General features: G+C 39.6%; 1 protein-coding gene across 2 annotated transcripts; it reads right to left on the bottom strand.

Moving 5' to 3' along the window:
* Positions 1-278: 278 nt before the first annotated feature.
* On the bottom strand, positions 279-10813 carry c25h12orf75 (chromosome 25 C12orf75 homolog). Of its 2 annotated transcripts, XM_029433630.1 has the most exons (6): positions 10482-10813; positions 7006-7030; positions 5525-5560; positions 4654-4733; positions 3953-3983; positions 279-3770 (listed from the first exon to the last, which is right to left on the bottom strand). In XM_029433630.1, the coding sequence occupies exons 1-5, from the start codon at positions 10522-10524 to the stop codon at positions 3979-3981; spliced, it is 189 nt and encodes a 62-aa protein (XP_029289490.1). In that variant the 5' UTR covers positions 10525-10813; the 3' UTR covers positions 279-3770; positions 3953-3978. The 2 variants fall into 2 exon arrangements, with proteins under 2 accessions (XP_029289490.1, XP_029289488.1); XM_029433628.1 differs by having other exon boundaries at positions 279-3983.
* Positions 10814-14043: the final 3230 nt, after the last annotated feature.

Here is a 14043-nt window from a genome sequence, read left to right on the forward strand (position 1 = left end):
CATCTCCCCACCACCTCCTGCTCCTCCTTCCGTCTCCTCCATGCACTCCCAACCCAGTCAATTACCGAGATGGAGCCGTGATTGATCTTGTTTTCAGGCGGACAAAGGACCTCAGTTCAATAATGACAAATGTTCTCCTCTGCAATCCACACTTGGTTTTGTCAGGCAGTCTGTCTATGAGACTCACTGAGAACACATGTAATCTCTCAAGGCTCAGGCTTATTGATCGCAGAAGGCAGATACATTTCAACAAGGACCGCGATCAATAACCACAGCAGTCACAATATAAAAGTCTTTAATCATAAATAACTGAATCAGATGATCATGGATGAGTTGTTTGTTTCTTGTGTCAGCATCATTGATGACTTAGGTGATTCGACTGTGTGTTTGGAAAGGAGGAGCAGGTCATTTGTGCACGATGATGTGTATAGTACAGCGTGAATGAAAGACACACAGAAACATGTGAGAGATTGAAAATAGCCTTTAAAATATGAGCTCCACAGAATAAACCCAATTACCTCTTTAATTATTACATCACCATCAACAGCCATCAACAGCACAAAGAGACATTGGTGGGTTTTAAATGCCCACTCCTTTTCCAGTGTGTGAATAAGAATATAAATAATTAAAACAATTCACAGCTGCTTTGACCTCAAGGTGGTTCTGTAATGTTCAGCGTTAATATGCTACAACACCTGAAGGATCTTATTAAAACAGACTAGTTTGACATTTTGGGGAAATATTTGCTTTGTCGCTGAGAGTTAGATAAGAAGATACCACTGTCATGTCTGAAAGCGGTATCGATCTTCTCAACAAACTCTCGGTAAGAAAGCAAAGAAACACAAGTTATAATACTTCTTCACAACGTATGTTACTTCTCTAAGCACACCCGACCTCTACAACATTCAAACAACATGCTGTGTTGCACAGCTTTTTACAACTCTCCACATGATGGGCCACATCGGCATTTTTAATGTGGGCTTCACTTGCGACTGTGTTATTCATCCACATTCTTCCCCCCCTTGTCACTGTTAGATTAATAAAATAGGGCAAAGGCAAAGACATCCATCATATACACAAGGAACAATCATAAAGGGCAAAGAGGGGCTGATAAAAGAGGGAGAGACAGGCAGCACGGCACGCTGTAAAAGCCCAAAGGCCTCCCTGACGAAGGGAAACTGAAGCAGCAGCAGGGACTAAATGTAGACATCGATGAAAAGGGACAACACACATATTATGTCTCAGACTTGGTTCTAAATGAAATTGTTCGCTGTGGTGTTGTAGGCACACTGCAGCTCTTTATAATATATGCTGTAAACTACTCATGAAGCAGCTCTTTGTATTTTCGGTATATTCTGCCTCTGCCACAGGTGAACAGTGTAAACGCTGCAACAATGTGAGCTGACGAATGGCTTGCAATTAAAAGACACCACATGAAATCCCTTGGTAGCAATGTGACTGGTAACCGGCGACACAGCTCGGCAGCTAGTGGGCGTCGTTCTAAAGAAAACGGGCACGGACAGTAAACGGTAAGCTTGTGTTCAGGCATGGTGAAATAGGTCTCTATTTTTATGCCAGTCGAGGCTACACACACACACACACAGGCGTATAAAGCATTTTGTGTAACGCGGAAAGAACATCTCTTGAATCTCAAGTGTTTCAAGTTGGCCTATTTCCACCCTCGTCTCGGGTCCTGGTGAGTGGAGGATGCTGTACATTCATTAGAGGGGAGAGATGTCAAGAGCCTGGCTGACAAATGACCTTGGCCCTTAATGCCCGCCCAGCTGTAATGTGTTATTTATGCAGACATTGTGCTGGTGATATTCTATATATATCTTTTTATTGTCAACAAATTCCATGAAGAAAAAAAACAACAACGATGAATTGATCCTACTAAAACATATACAGTCATGAAATACCCAAAGCCTGATTGCTCTCTACCATATCCCTCCATTGTTGTTGAGTCCCAACCTTGTACTGTGTGAGATGTTCCTTCATTATGATGAACATAGGCATTGTAGAGTATTGTTAGTCCCACATACACTGTCCTGTTGCTGTAAATACTCACTAAAGCACCACATTTGTATCATTCTGCCGCTGAAAATAGTCTCGAAAAAAGAACAGTTCCCTCCTGTTTAAGTAACCTTTGCTAAAAACTGCAGTTCCCAGGTGTTTTAGGAAATGACTGAGCCTGTTAAAAATGTTTTTGGGATGAGATGGAATAAAACATTGTAGAGCTCGAAGGTACATTATTATTATTACAAACTACCTGCTATTACAATTTCATACTTACTGTATCTCCATGACAACCAAACAACTCCATCAGCTGCCGAAGGCCGCACAAATGATCGGTTTTAGTCTTTGCATGGTATTTGCTGACAATAAGAAAAAATACAGTACAGCAGCAGCTTTATCCTTCAAGGATTACAGACAGACGCACAACATTGACAATAAAGTGTGATACATAATGTATAAAATAGATTGTAATAAATAGAGAGAGAGAGAGAGAGAGAGAGAGAGAGAGAGAGAGAGAGAGAGAGAGAGAGAGAGAGAGAGAGAGATCAATTACTTCTTCTCAGTAGACTTATGATACATGCAAACACACACACACAGGGGCGGCTGTAGCTCAGGAGGTAGGCCGGTCGTCCACCATCCTGCTCATCCTAAATGTCAAAGCACTCTGTTCCCGGCCCCTGCGGTCAACATGTCAAAGTGTTCTTGGGTAAGCTACTGAACCCCAAATTGCTCCCGAAGGCATGGCCAACGGTGTGTGTGTGTGTGTGTGTGTGTGTGTGCGTGTGTGTGTGTGTGTGTGTGCGTGTGTGAATGTTTATCACTCTGTGGCACCTTGTATGGTAGCCTCTGCCTCTGTGTGAATGCTGCTATGTGTTGTAAAGCGCTTTGAGTGGTGGGAAAGATTGGAAAGGTGCTCTATAAATGCAGACCATTTACAAAAGCAAACAAATGCAAAACACATGTTTTTTATCTATTTTAATTTACTTATTGAATTGTATTTTTTTTGCTCATTTCACTATTGAATTGTATTATCCTCGACGCTTTGGCAATTTTGCTCACTTGACATTCATGCCAAGAGAGAGAGACAGACAGAGAGAGAGAGAGAGAGAGAGAGAGAGAGAGAGAGATCCCCTAATTATCGTGAGTCATATGCTAACGTTGTATGATAAGTCTGGGACACAAGTTAAGTGATCACACCAGGTGCGACCTGGTTGACGCACACAGGACATTTGGGGACGTCAATTAAAACACTCTCGATGTAACTTATTGTTCTAAGACTTTTGTGTTGCAGCAGGTCCCTGATTGAAATCAATGCTATTCTCTTTGATGTTCTGTGATGCAGTAACATGAATGTGTATCTAACTCTCTGTCTTGGCCACACAATGAATCATTGATGGCTTCTTAGAGAGGTAACTGAGAAGTGATTATTATTGCAGAGGGCTATGTGTGTGTGTGTGTGTCCCAGACAGTTAGTTAGTTGGCTGGGTCCCCTGTCTCCTCCTGAGAAAGAAAGAGAACGTTCCAGTGCTGCGACCGAGAAGCAAAGACGGCTGTCACAATGCCTGTAGCCTCCGCCCACAGCCAGTCCCAGAGTGGGTGCTTGTCTGCTCCGATGCCCATCTTCTTTTTGCAAAGTGAAGGGTGATGATGGATGCCGTACGCAGACCTCATCTGTGTATCCCTGCGTCACTGTGCCCCCCATGACTCCACGAGGCAGCGTCCTCAGATCCCGGGCAAGCGGTCCACATCCTCGCCTAATGACGGTGTTAAAGCCTGAGACTTCACTCAGTGTGTGATGAACCAGAATAGGAGCACTTACATGCTCTCTGCTTGTAATGTGAGAGTCTATCTAGGTGGATGAATCTCTGAGTCTTTGTACAAGCTTCACTTTATGGGACAAAATACAGAAGAGCAGGTGGTGTTGAGAGCTGTGTACCTGTGTTGTGTTGTCTTCGGGAGCTGCTAGTCTGCAAGAGGGGAGGGGGGGGGGGGGGGAGTGCAGAATTAGTGCCCAGATATTTACAGGAAAATTATTTTGCAAATTTCTTGTTCTTAATGTCAATACTGCGCTCAAAAAACACCCACGCTCTCCAGCCAGCAGTTTGAACAGGGAGACCTCGGTGAAAAATAAGCTGGCACTTGTTGTGCCAGAGGATGCGAATCAATTCATTATCATGTTTAACCTCGATGAGCACAAGGACAAACGTGAGAGGACCGAGCCATAAGAGGAAGAGGAAAGCCTTCAGCACTGCAAGCAGCTTTATTTATTTTGTATCACTGATCACTGGCTTATGTTTGTAATGTGTAAAAAAAAAAAAAACAGTGAAAATTGTAATTTCCCCTCGAGGGATTAATTAAGTATGTCTTCTCCTTCTTCTTCTTCTTCTTCTTCTTACAAAATGAAATGCCGCTTTTTATATTGGTTATGTAACTCTGATAATGAGAGATAGAATAAGGCTGTTGTGAATATCTGTAACATGTAACACTTGAGATTAATCCTAAAAGGAACAGTAAGGTTGTCATTAAGATTCAGTAAAAAATAAAAGTCAAATATACGAGACATACTGCAGGCCTGTGGTTCACTACAAGATGCTCATCAATTCTCCAGAATATGAAATGAATGGTACAGAAGTTTACCTTTACATATGGACTTGGACTGACTGGCAGCCACAGTGGTCATGTCTGCTGGTAGACCTACATATACGCCACCATAGTTCCTGAGACGAGAGGAGAAGAATGTAGCAAACACAAGAGGGCTTGAGTTATGATGTGGTGGTTCCCAATTCAACACAGTTTCTCCTTTTAGAACTGTTCTTGGAAGATACCACATCTGTTTAAAAACAATCACATTTCACTTTTGTTTCTATGCATGTGATTGATAATTCTGAGTTTTGCAGGAATTGACATTAAATAATTAGTAATAAGAGTTGTGGTCATACAGTCTGTTTAATGAGAAGGCTTTGGCGTTTAGCTTTGGACAAAGCACAGGGCCCTACCTACTGTAGCAACACAAGTCTTGCTAACACAGACACCAACATGCATTACATAATTACATTAAGAAGCTTGGTACATGCAGATAATAAAAAAAAGGGTTTCCAAATTAAAATTGTGGAGATTTAATCATTTTACATTCTATCCTTCCAAACTGCAAATTTCAAAGTAGATCATCAGACTGCTTTATTATTATTATTATTATTATTATTTTTTTTTTTTTTTTTTATTGTTTTATTATTATTATTATTTTTTTTTTTTTTTATGTATTTTTATTTATTTATATTAAATTATTATTTAAAATAAATAATAATCATAACTTCTGTTCTATTAAAGTGTCCCAGTATGTCAACTGTATGAAAGTAAACCAGCATGCACAATACTAGGAATGAATTAAAAAGGCATATTCATATTCCATATATGTAAAATAACACAATGGAACAGTGGTTCATTGAACAGCACCATACAATGTAAGTAAGAAATGCAGGCAATAATTTGGAGGAAACTAGCAAAATACCTTCTTTTCTCATCGTCTACCGAGAGATCTTCTGTCCTGATTGAGAGAAGAAGCACAGGTCAGGTCAGCTCTTATAGGAGCACAGAGAACATGCAAACTCACCAAACAACAAGCATACACACTGATGAGAAGCCTTGAGAACTGCACTGTAGGTACTGATGTATGCTGCATTGGATCTTTTGGGAACTCCGCCAATTCCCATGTGGGAGTTCTGAATTGCCAATTATCTTTTTCAGGTCAGGAACAAGAGGCTACTGATAATCCAACTTCTCATGACATCAGTTTTTAGAGGTTTTATTGTTGTTTGTTTGTTTTTTAAGGGCCGACACGAAGCTGCACCTCTTAAATCACTTCACTTTGTTGTGTGTTACATTTCCAGCAGTGCAAGCAAAATAATGACGTCAATTTCCCTTTTGGGGATGTATTGTTCTCTTAATCTTCACATACCAGTCAACTCTTGTGTGTGTGTGTGTGTGTGTGTGTGTGTGTGTGTGTGTGTGTGTGTGTGTGTGTGTGTGTGTGTGTGTGTGTGTGTGTGTGTGTATGTGTGAGATATGATGGCCTAAGGAAGTCCTAGGAAGCTGTGATTAGCTTCAGTGAGTCAGTGTTGTGCTGCTGTCAGCTCTCATGGGTCCTGTGCTGGCTGCTCAGATGGTTATCAAGGAGCACACATATACTGTACACACACACACACACACACACACACACACACACACACACACACACACACACACACGCACTCACACACTGATTCCAGGAAATGCTTTGGAAATGCTACCCCTCCCAAATCTTTGATAGACGCTAACTGTTGAGGACAACCTGTCCTCCACATGACACGCCACTGAAAAACGTTGGGTTTTAATTTTCTAAAGCTGGAAGAAACTCATGGACTTGACCATGAAACCCAGTGAGGACCTGGTTTCATAGTCAAGTATGCATTTCTTTTAATGTCAATCCCTTTTTGTTTTCCGATGAGGTCTGTGTTTTTCATTATTGGTATTTTGGTATTTTGTTAAGCAGAGATGAGACTAAAAATTAAAATGTTTACTGCATTCGTCTAACTATGTATCACTAGAAGCCTTCACAGTATCTAAACAACACACACTCACTCTCTCACACACACATGTAAGTATTTTCCAAATCAGATTTGTATTGCATGTCATTTGTCATTCAATAGCACACATGTTTTCATGTATTTCCTTTGCATACTGTGCCCCTCTGAGTTTGTATTAACTGTCTACCTTCAGTATACAGTACAACATACTGCTCACGTCTGCTGTGTGATGGGAATTATACACATGGTTGCAGAAAACTCTGCTGATAAAAAGTTAAATCTTGTGAAAGCACTTCTCCAAAGAGTTGAAATAATAATAATAATCAATATAAGAAGTCGTTTGGATAAGTAGTTCTGAAGAACTGGCCCGTTCTCGAGGGCACCGCACTAGTACTTTAAAAAGTTAGAAAATGGCTGATGTACTTACACATCTTTTGAGACGTCTGCTGGCCCTGAAAACAGATAGAAATACAAGATTTATTCCTGCTTCATTATGAAGATTAGTGAAGGCCATCATTCAACAGCCATGGGAGATGAACCATACAGACTTATGCATAAACAAAGACAAATAACAACTACAACTATATATATATATAATACATCACACTTCGAAACACGACTTATCCAACAGCTTCCTGCTCACTCAGAACATTTCACAGAAATCAGAGGGACGAAAGTGAAGGTGTGGACCCCCCAGCTGGCTGTGATTTAGTAAACAGGGACTGAATGTAAATCAACAAAACATTACATATCGCATGTTGTGTTTGTTCATGTACCTAAAATACTACAAACAATACATTCAATACGCTGAGCAAGCTTCCTTAGAAGTTGTGATTATACATAATACATTAATAAAAGTATTCAAATCTACTTTACTTACATTTCCATGATGTATGTAGTTATGTTGCATATTAAGATACATTAAGACATAATATATAATGCATAGCTCAGTCTGATAATGAAGTTGTACCTAGCAAAGTTTCGACCACACATGGCTTTTTCTTTAGGTAAAGGATTGACCTGTTTGACCCGAGGAAGACCATGTATGGTCCAAATGTGTCATTTTTATAGAATAAAAGAAGAATTGGAAATGACATAGCAGTTTGAAGGCATGTGTTCTTCTTTATGTGCAGACTATGGTTACAAAACACCAGGAAAGACTTATGTTTGCATCCTGATGATTGCCAAAGGAATATCTATTGCCCTTCTTTAGAATGAGCAGATTTTATATTCTTACTTAATTCAAATACAAACATTATTACTTATTTATCTGCTATTTAATGTTTGCATACCCTAAACCAAATCCACATGCCACTGCATGAAAAGAAAATACATACAAATAGCACAAAACTGATGAAATGACCATTAAAATATTTAACGCAGTTTAATATTTTAGCGGTATTAACACTTTTACACTAGTCAATTTGAGTGCTTAAGGTTTTCAGTATACTACTCACACAAACAATTCCCAACTTGTCTCTGAAGGGTAACAGAGGAGGTGTTGTAAAACTAATGTAAGGCATACAGTGTGAATGCCTTTTATTACAAATCACCACCGTTCTGCTCATCCCAATGCTGTTGGACTCTTTTATGGTCCAACAACAGCTCATTCTTTGCTGAACCACAGGCAGTCCACCAAACATGATTTGAATCAAAATGAGATCATAATGCATTCATGTTGGAGGATAATCATCCTGCTCGAACGTACAGTACCACATTGAAAACAGCGGGGGGGGGGGGGGGGAGGGGGGAACAAAAGCCTCAATTTTGCCCTTCAATCAGTTTTAACGCCATTTTCCATTGTGTTAGTGTAGAAATGTACCTTCAAAAAGAACACTACACCAATGAGATGTAACAGCAGAGAAGTGGAAAATCTACATTACACTGAAAGTCAGCAAATTTCATCCTTGTAAAAGGAATGGAGAGCTTTCTTCACGGTAAATGTTTGAGTCTGCTGACATGACACAGGGGCCTATTCAGTAGCCTGACAAAAGCTCATTCATATCCAAGGGTACACATCTGGGTGCATCAGACTAGGGATGAGCAATGTGATATAGAGTGCACTGAGGCGGTCATTTTAGTTTGGTAAGTTGAAACATTCTTGTACGACTTATATCATATCGCGTGTAAGTTAAGAACTTAGAATGAATACTAATATTTTACTTTGACCCTACTATTTAGTATTTGTAACCCTTTTTTAATTAGATTAATTTGCCTTTATTTGACAGATGACTGGGGGAGAGAAAGAGGGGTGTGACATGCAACACAACCACTCAGCTAGCAAGGCACTACAGGGGACACTTTTACTGTATAAGCAATATATACAAATGTTTTAAATGGATTATAACACCTCTTAATGCTGTCGTACATAGATACAATGAAGTAAGTACTTAATAATGTGCAGTATTAGTCAACAATTATAACTTGTCCTATGAAGACATTCAGTATTTAATATTATTACAACAGTTTTCTTTATTATCTATATTGTTATCCATAATCTGTTCATACACCACCCTCCAAAGGAGGAGTTATAGTATAGACACTTATCTGCTTATACTCCCATTATAAGCCATTATTAAATGTCATTTACTGCTTATGATAAGCAGGCGGGGTAAAAAAAAAACACTGTTACCAAATAAACACTTCAACATAAAACACAAATGAGTTGTGACACAGTTACATCTTGATCTGGGTTAAAATAACATAAAGTAGGAGCTGTAGGGGGCTTCTATCTTAATCCTGCAGAACACAAGAGTGTGGAGGAAACAGTGTCTTTGACTCTGGCATGGTATCAGCTGGCATGGACAAATAGGTGCAACCATAAGTCAAAGTGACAGGATGTCACACGTTCCTAAAAGATTATGCTGAACGCTGACCTCTACGAAGGAACAGAAAAAAGACCTTCTGCACAGAAATGATCACAGCTGCTGCTTTTTTATCCACAAACAAGCCACACTCAACAAACACCTAGTGTCATCTTTACAGACATTATAACCTCAATGTAGATCAAATGTAAAGCAAAAGACAACACTGGGGCGTGTTTCCCAGTAGCTGTCTGTGGCTCTGTTAACATGTCTGGCAAGCACTAATTAGGTACCTGCAAGCACACGCACACACATTTACACAAGCACAAACCCACACCATACTGCTATAATGGCCATCGGTGGTGAGGTAATCCTGCAGATACTTCAATCTAATTGCTACCTCAATTTGACTGTGGTGCCCAGAGATTTGTTCAGTATAATTTAAAACAGGTATAGTATGAGGATAAATCCACTGAGAGAGTTGTGTTATTTGAGGACAAGTCACAATAAAGTCCTCCAGGCTTTGTGGAAGAAAGCTACCCTTTGGTGAAAGGCGAGTGAATGTCACCAAAGCTGCTTGTCTTTCATACTCAAGATCCATGGAAACCAGCGCAAACACACCAAGAGAAAGAAAAACATGCACATATAAAGAAAACCTATGAGCAATGAAGGGCTCGCTCTTGTGTGAATGTAGACGTTAACATTGTAATTACAGCATCAGGGTCATAACCGTTATCAAAGCCGTACATTCGGAGGCTACTACTCTGTTGTCTAATGCTAGGATGCTTCATGATTGACCCACCACCCATAGCTTTAGGAGAACACTGTACACACACACACACACACACACACTACAGTCATTATGACCGACAAACATACATGATGATGTACGGCTGTCTATTTATTTCTGATTGAAATCAAGACACTGAGAGCCACACACAGACACATGGACACGTCTGAAGACATATGCGAGTGTAACCCCCGACACACTTCATTTACATTCAAAACACCCTCTCCCCTTGGTGCAGATACTTTGACAACTCTCTCGCTCATGACACAAACACACACACACACACACATATTCTTTAAAAACACTCACCCCCTCCTGACGTGCTGGTGGCTGAGGAATTGCCACAACCCATTTTGCATCGATGCCACAGTCCAAGCAAAGCGGAGACGCTTGAGAAGAAGAAGGATGAAAAGAGGGAGTCCCAAATTACATTAGGGAGAGGGAGGAGAAAGTGAGGAAGGAGGTCAGAGAAATGTCTCCCACTGTAACACAGGGATCTCCTTTGGTCGTGTCCCCTCTCTTTAGTGTTGCGCCTATCCCCTCTGCAAAGCAATGGAGAGCTGAGAGTGAAGTGAAAGCATGGAGAGAGAGGCTTTTATACACACGCACTCGCACACACACACACACACACACACACACACACACACACACACACACACACACACACACACACACACACACACACACACAAGGAAAGATCATGAGAGACAGGGGAGAGAGGGGAGAGAAAGATGCTATGCCCTCACATGATTTGCTCTTTTCTTCCACCCTGACATGGTTGCCCGGGAAACCGGGGAAAAGGAGGCAGAGGGAGGGGTGAGACTCAGCCAATAGCGAGCTTTGTTCTTTTTATATAAAGGTGGGGGAAAAATGAAATAAATTTAAGGGACATCAATATATCAAACTGTGTGTGTGTGTGTGCGTGTGTGTGTGTGTGTGTGTGTGTGTGTGTGTGTGTGTGTGTGTGTGTGTGTGTGTGTGTGTGTGTGTGTGTGTGTGTGTGTGTGTGTGTGTGTGTGTTCACACACGGCTCACTTGTTTGAGCTCTTAACAATCAAAGATAGCTAGCAGCTGAAGAAGCCTCCAGTAACCACGAGGGTAAGGTCAGGTCAGTTAAAAAGACTCTAATAAATCTCAATTCAATCTCCTCTTCTTCAGTCACGCCATTGTTTGCTGTTTGAGGAGATGGGAGTCATATGAATGGAGTTTAGGAGACAGGATGCATTGCATTATCAATCCCCACCAGGGAAAATAAGTCTTGCATTCAGTCAGTGGTCTTATGATGTTGACTACATGGCTGAGAGTCAAGATAAAAAAAAAATAAAGAAGTTTTCCGTTACACTGACAAAGCCTCCAAACAAAAATCTGAATATCTCCCCATAAAGGGTCTCACGAGATGCTGTTTACGAAATGAAATATTGTAGGCCTATGACACAAAATCCTGGAATGTCTTAAATGTAGTAGGAGAGGCAGCAAAAGGATGAACACATCTTCTACAGACTAGTAGATTTTCCACAGATTTATGAGATTAGATACAGTTCGACCCACATCAAAGAACAGAGCGCTGTTTGTGGTAAATACAATTATTTGCTTTTTGGCAGAGATGGATGAGAAGATTGATAAGGCTACAGCTAGCAGTCGGTTAGCTTAGCTTAGCACAAAGATTGGAAACAGGAGGAATCAGCTAGTCTGGCTCTGTCTACGTAGGCTCTGTAACTAAATCTGCCCACCATCTCCTGTAAAGCTCACTAATTAACACGGTATATCTTGTTTGTTTTCTCTGTACAAAAAAACTGTCTAAAAATAACAATTCACCATTTTACGAGGTTTATGTGCCAGATCCTTTCTTGGCCGGGGGCAGTGAGGTTTGCTGGTTGCAGAACGGTCCAGCAGTGTAACCCACTGACTTTTCTCTGAGAGTCTATGTTTTGTTGTGTGTCCTCACAACTATTGGTTATTTTAAACACATTCATGTTCCACTCAGGATTATTTGTAATAACTTTGGAGATCCCTTAACTTTCCATCTAGCATCTCACTCAAGTGAGAATTGTTTTTACTCTGGTTTATGACTAAATACCTGCAAAACTAACATCATCATCATCAGCTGTTCTTTATGTTTAGCTCTAGTTAGCAAATGTTAGCATGCTAACATGCTAAATTGAAGATGGTGAACAAGGTAACCATTATATCTGCTAAACATAAACACAAATGTAGTTGCGAACGTACATTTTGAAAACATGGTAGGCTACTTCTACTTTTCTAAAGAGGTTAAGTGTACTACAATAGTTGACTTATACAATGCACAGTACTGTTCCAGTAACAAGCTTCTGCACTCTAACAATTCTTTGAGAGTGTGTTTTCTCAGTCAAATCAAGGTTAGTTTCACTAACATTAAGCATCTCGTTTTATAGGCCAGATTTAGCAAAGCCAGCAAACACAATTAATTATCAAAGTCAGTACTGAAATGGCTAATCTAAATTAGAGCCACAATTTACCCAATTAAACAACACAAGTCCACTGGGGAGGAAGGAATGTGCTCCTGCTCAGGCTGCCTGGGAGCTTGATGAGGTGACACTGCTTGTCCCGGCTTGCCTACATTATCAAGACACAACACAACAAGACATGACCATCTAAACAAGTCAATTACACTATTATTATTGAGACTTAAAATGTATTAGATCAATTTAAATAACCAAGACAATTTATATGTTTCATCTGCTTTCGAGGATTTCTTTAAATTAATCTGAGATAATAAAGTTTTCTCCCTAACAACAAGGTACTGCTGCTGTTCACAAAAGAGATCAGATTGCATTTTGAACAGGTGAAGTTACTATAGTTCAGTTTATTTAACACCATATTAGAATAAAGGTTGCGTTGGGATAGAGATTTCTTTGGCTTACTTTGTATTCACCTCTCGGTATCAATAGGCCCCAAACCACTTTGAGTTTAAATCTTTAATATCATTTAGAACGATGAGATAATATATAAGCTTTGCTATTTTTACCCAACAAATATCTAATAATATATGCTGTCCTGTGGTAAAATGTGGAGCAACCTCAACTTTTCTAATACTGGCTAAAAATATTGGCCAAAAATACGAGTTTACCATTTTAATTCCTAATACAATAATTACCTGTACTATACTTTGTGTTCCTCACACTCAAATCAAGACTAAACTGCCAAATCATTGAGTACACTTTATGCAAACATTTAATAAAGCAGTTGACTGTATATTCTTAAATGCACTGTAATTTATTTATTCTCATACTCTAGATTTAAGTGAATCATATATTTACATCTGTGCCTGACATCTCGTTTTTTTCTGGAAGGGATTTTTTTGTGTTAGATTTAACAATGGGTTCTTAAAGGGCGCACAGTTTAGTGGCAGGTGTAAATTAGATCAGATTACATGAAAGAAAAAGCTGAAACATGACATTAAAAAACAGTCTATCAGAACATCTGACATTTGGAGAGCAAACAGCTCACTTTATCATCCAGCGTGAGATCAGTCAAGGAACAGATTTTTTTTCCCGGATGTGAGCAGCCTCTGCAGGAAGTGTAAAGTAATTAGAGAGTATATTCAGTACATCACATGCTCTGCCTATAATTGGGCAATTGTGACTGAGACAAATCAAGACAAGAGCTGGATGATAACTTACTTCCAGGACAATTATTATTGTATTATTATTATATAAATTATATTAAAAAGTCGTATAATAAACAGCTCAAAAGTGAATTAAAATGTTTTGTTAGGAAAGTGTTGAATCAAAGCTTTTATTTTAACCTATAATTGTCTCCATAATGGGCCTAACTGTTGAAGGAATGTCTCATTCATTTTATGAGCCTCACTTTCCGACACATCTCACTTTAA

Source organism: Cottoperca gobio, chromosome 6 (assembly GCF_900634415.1).
Source record: "Cottoperca gobio chromosome 6, fCotGob3.1, whole genome shotgun sequence".
NCBI lineage: Eukaryota > Metazoa > Chordata > Actinopteri > Perciformes > Bovichtidae > Cottoperca > Cottoperca gobio.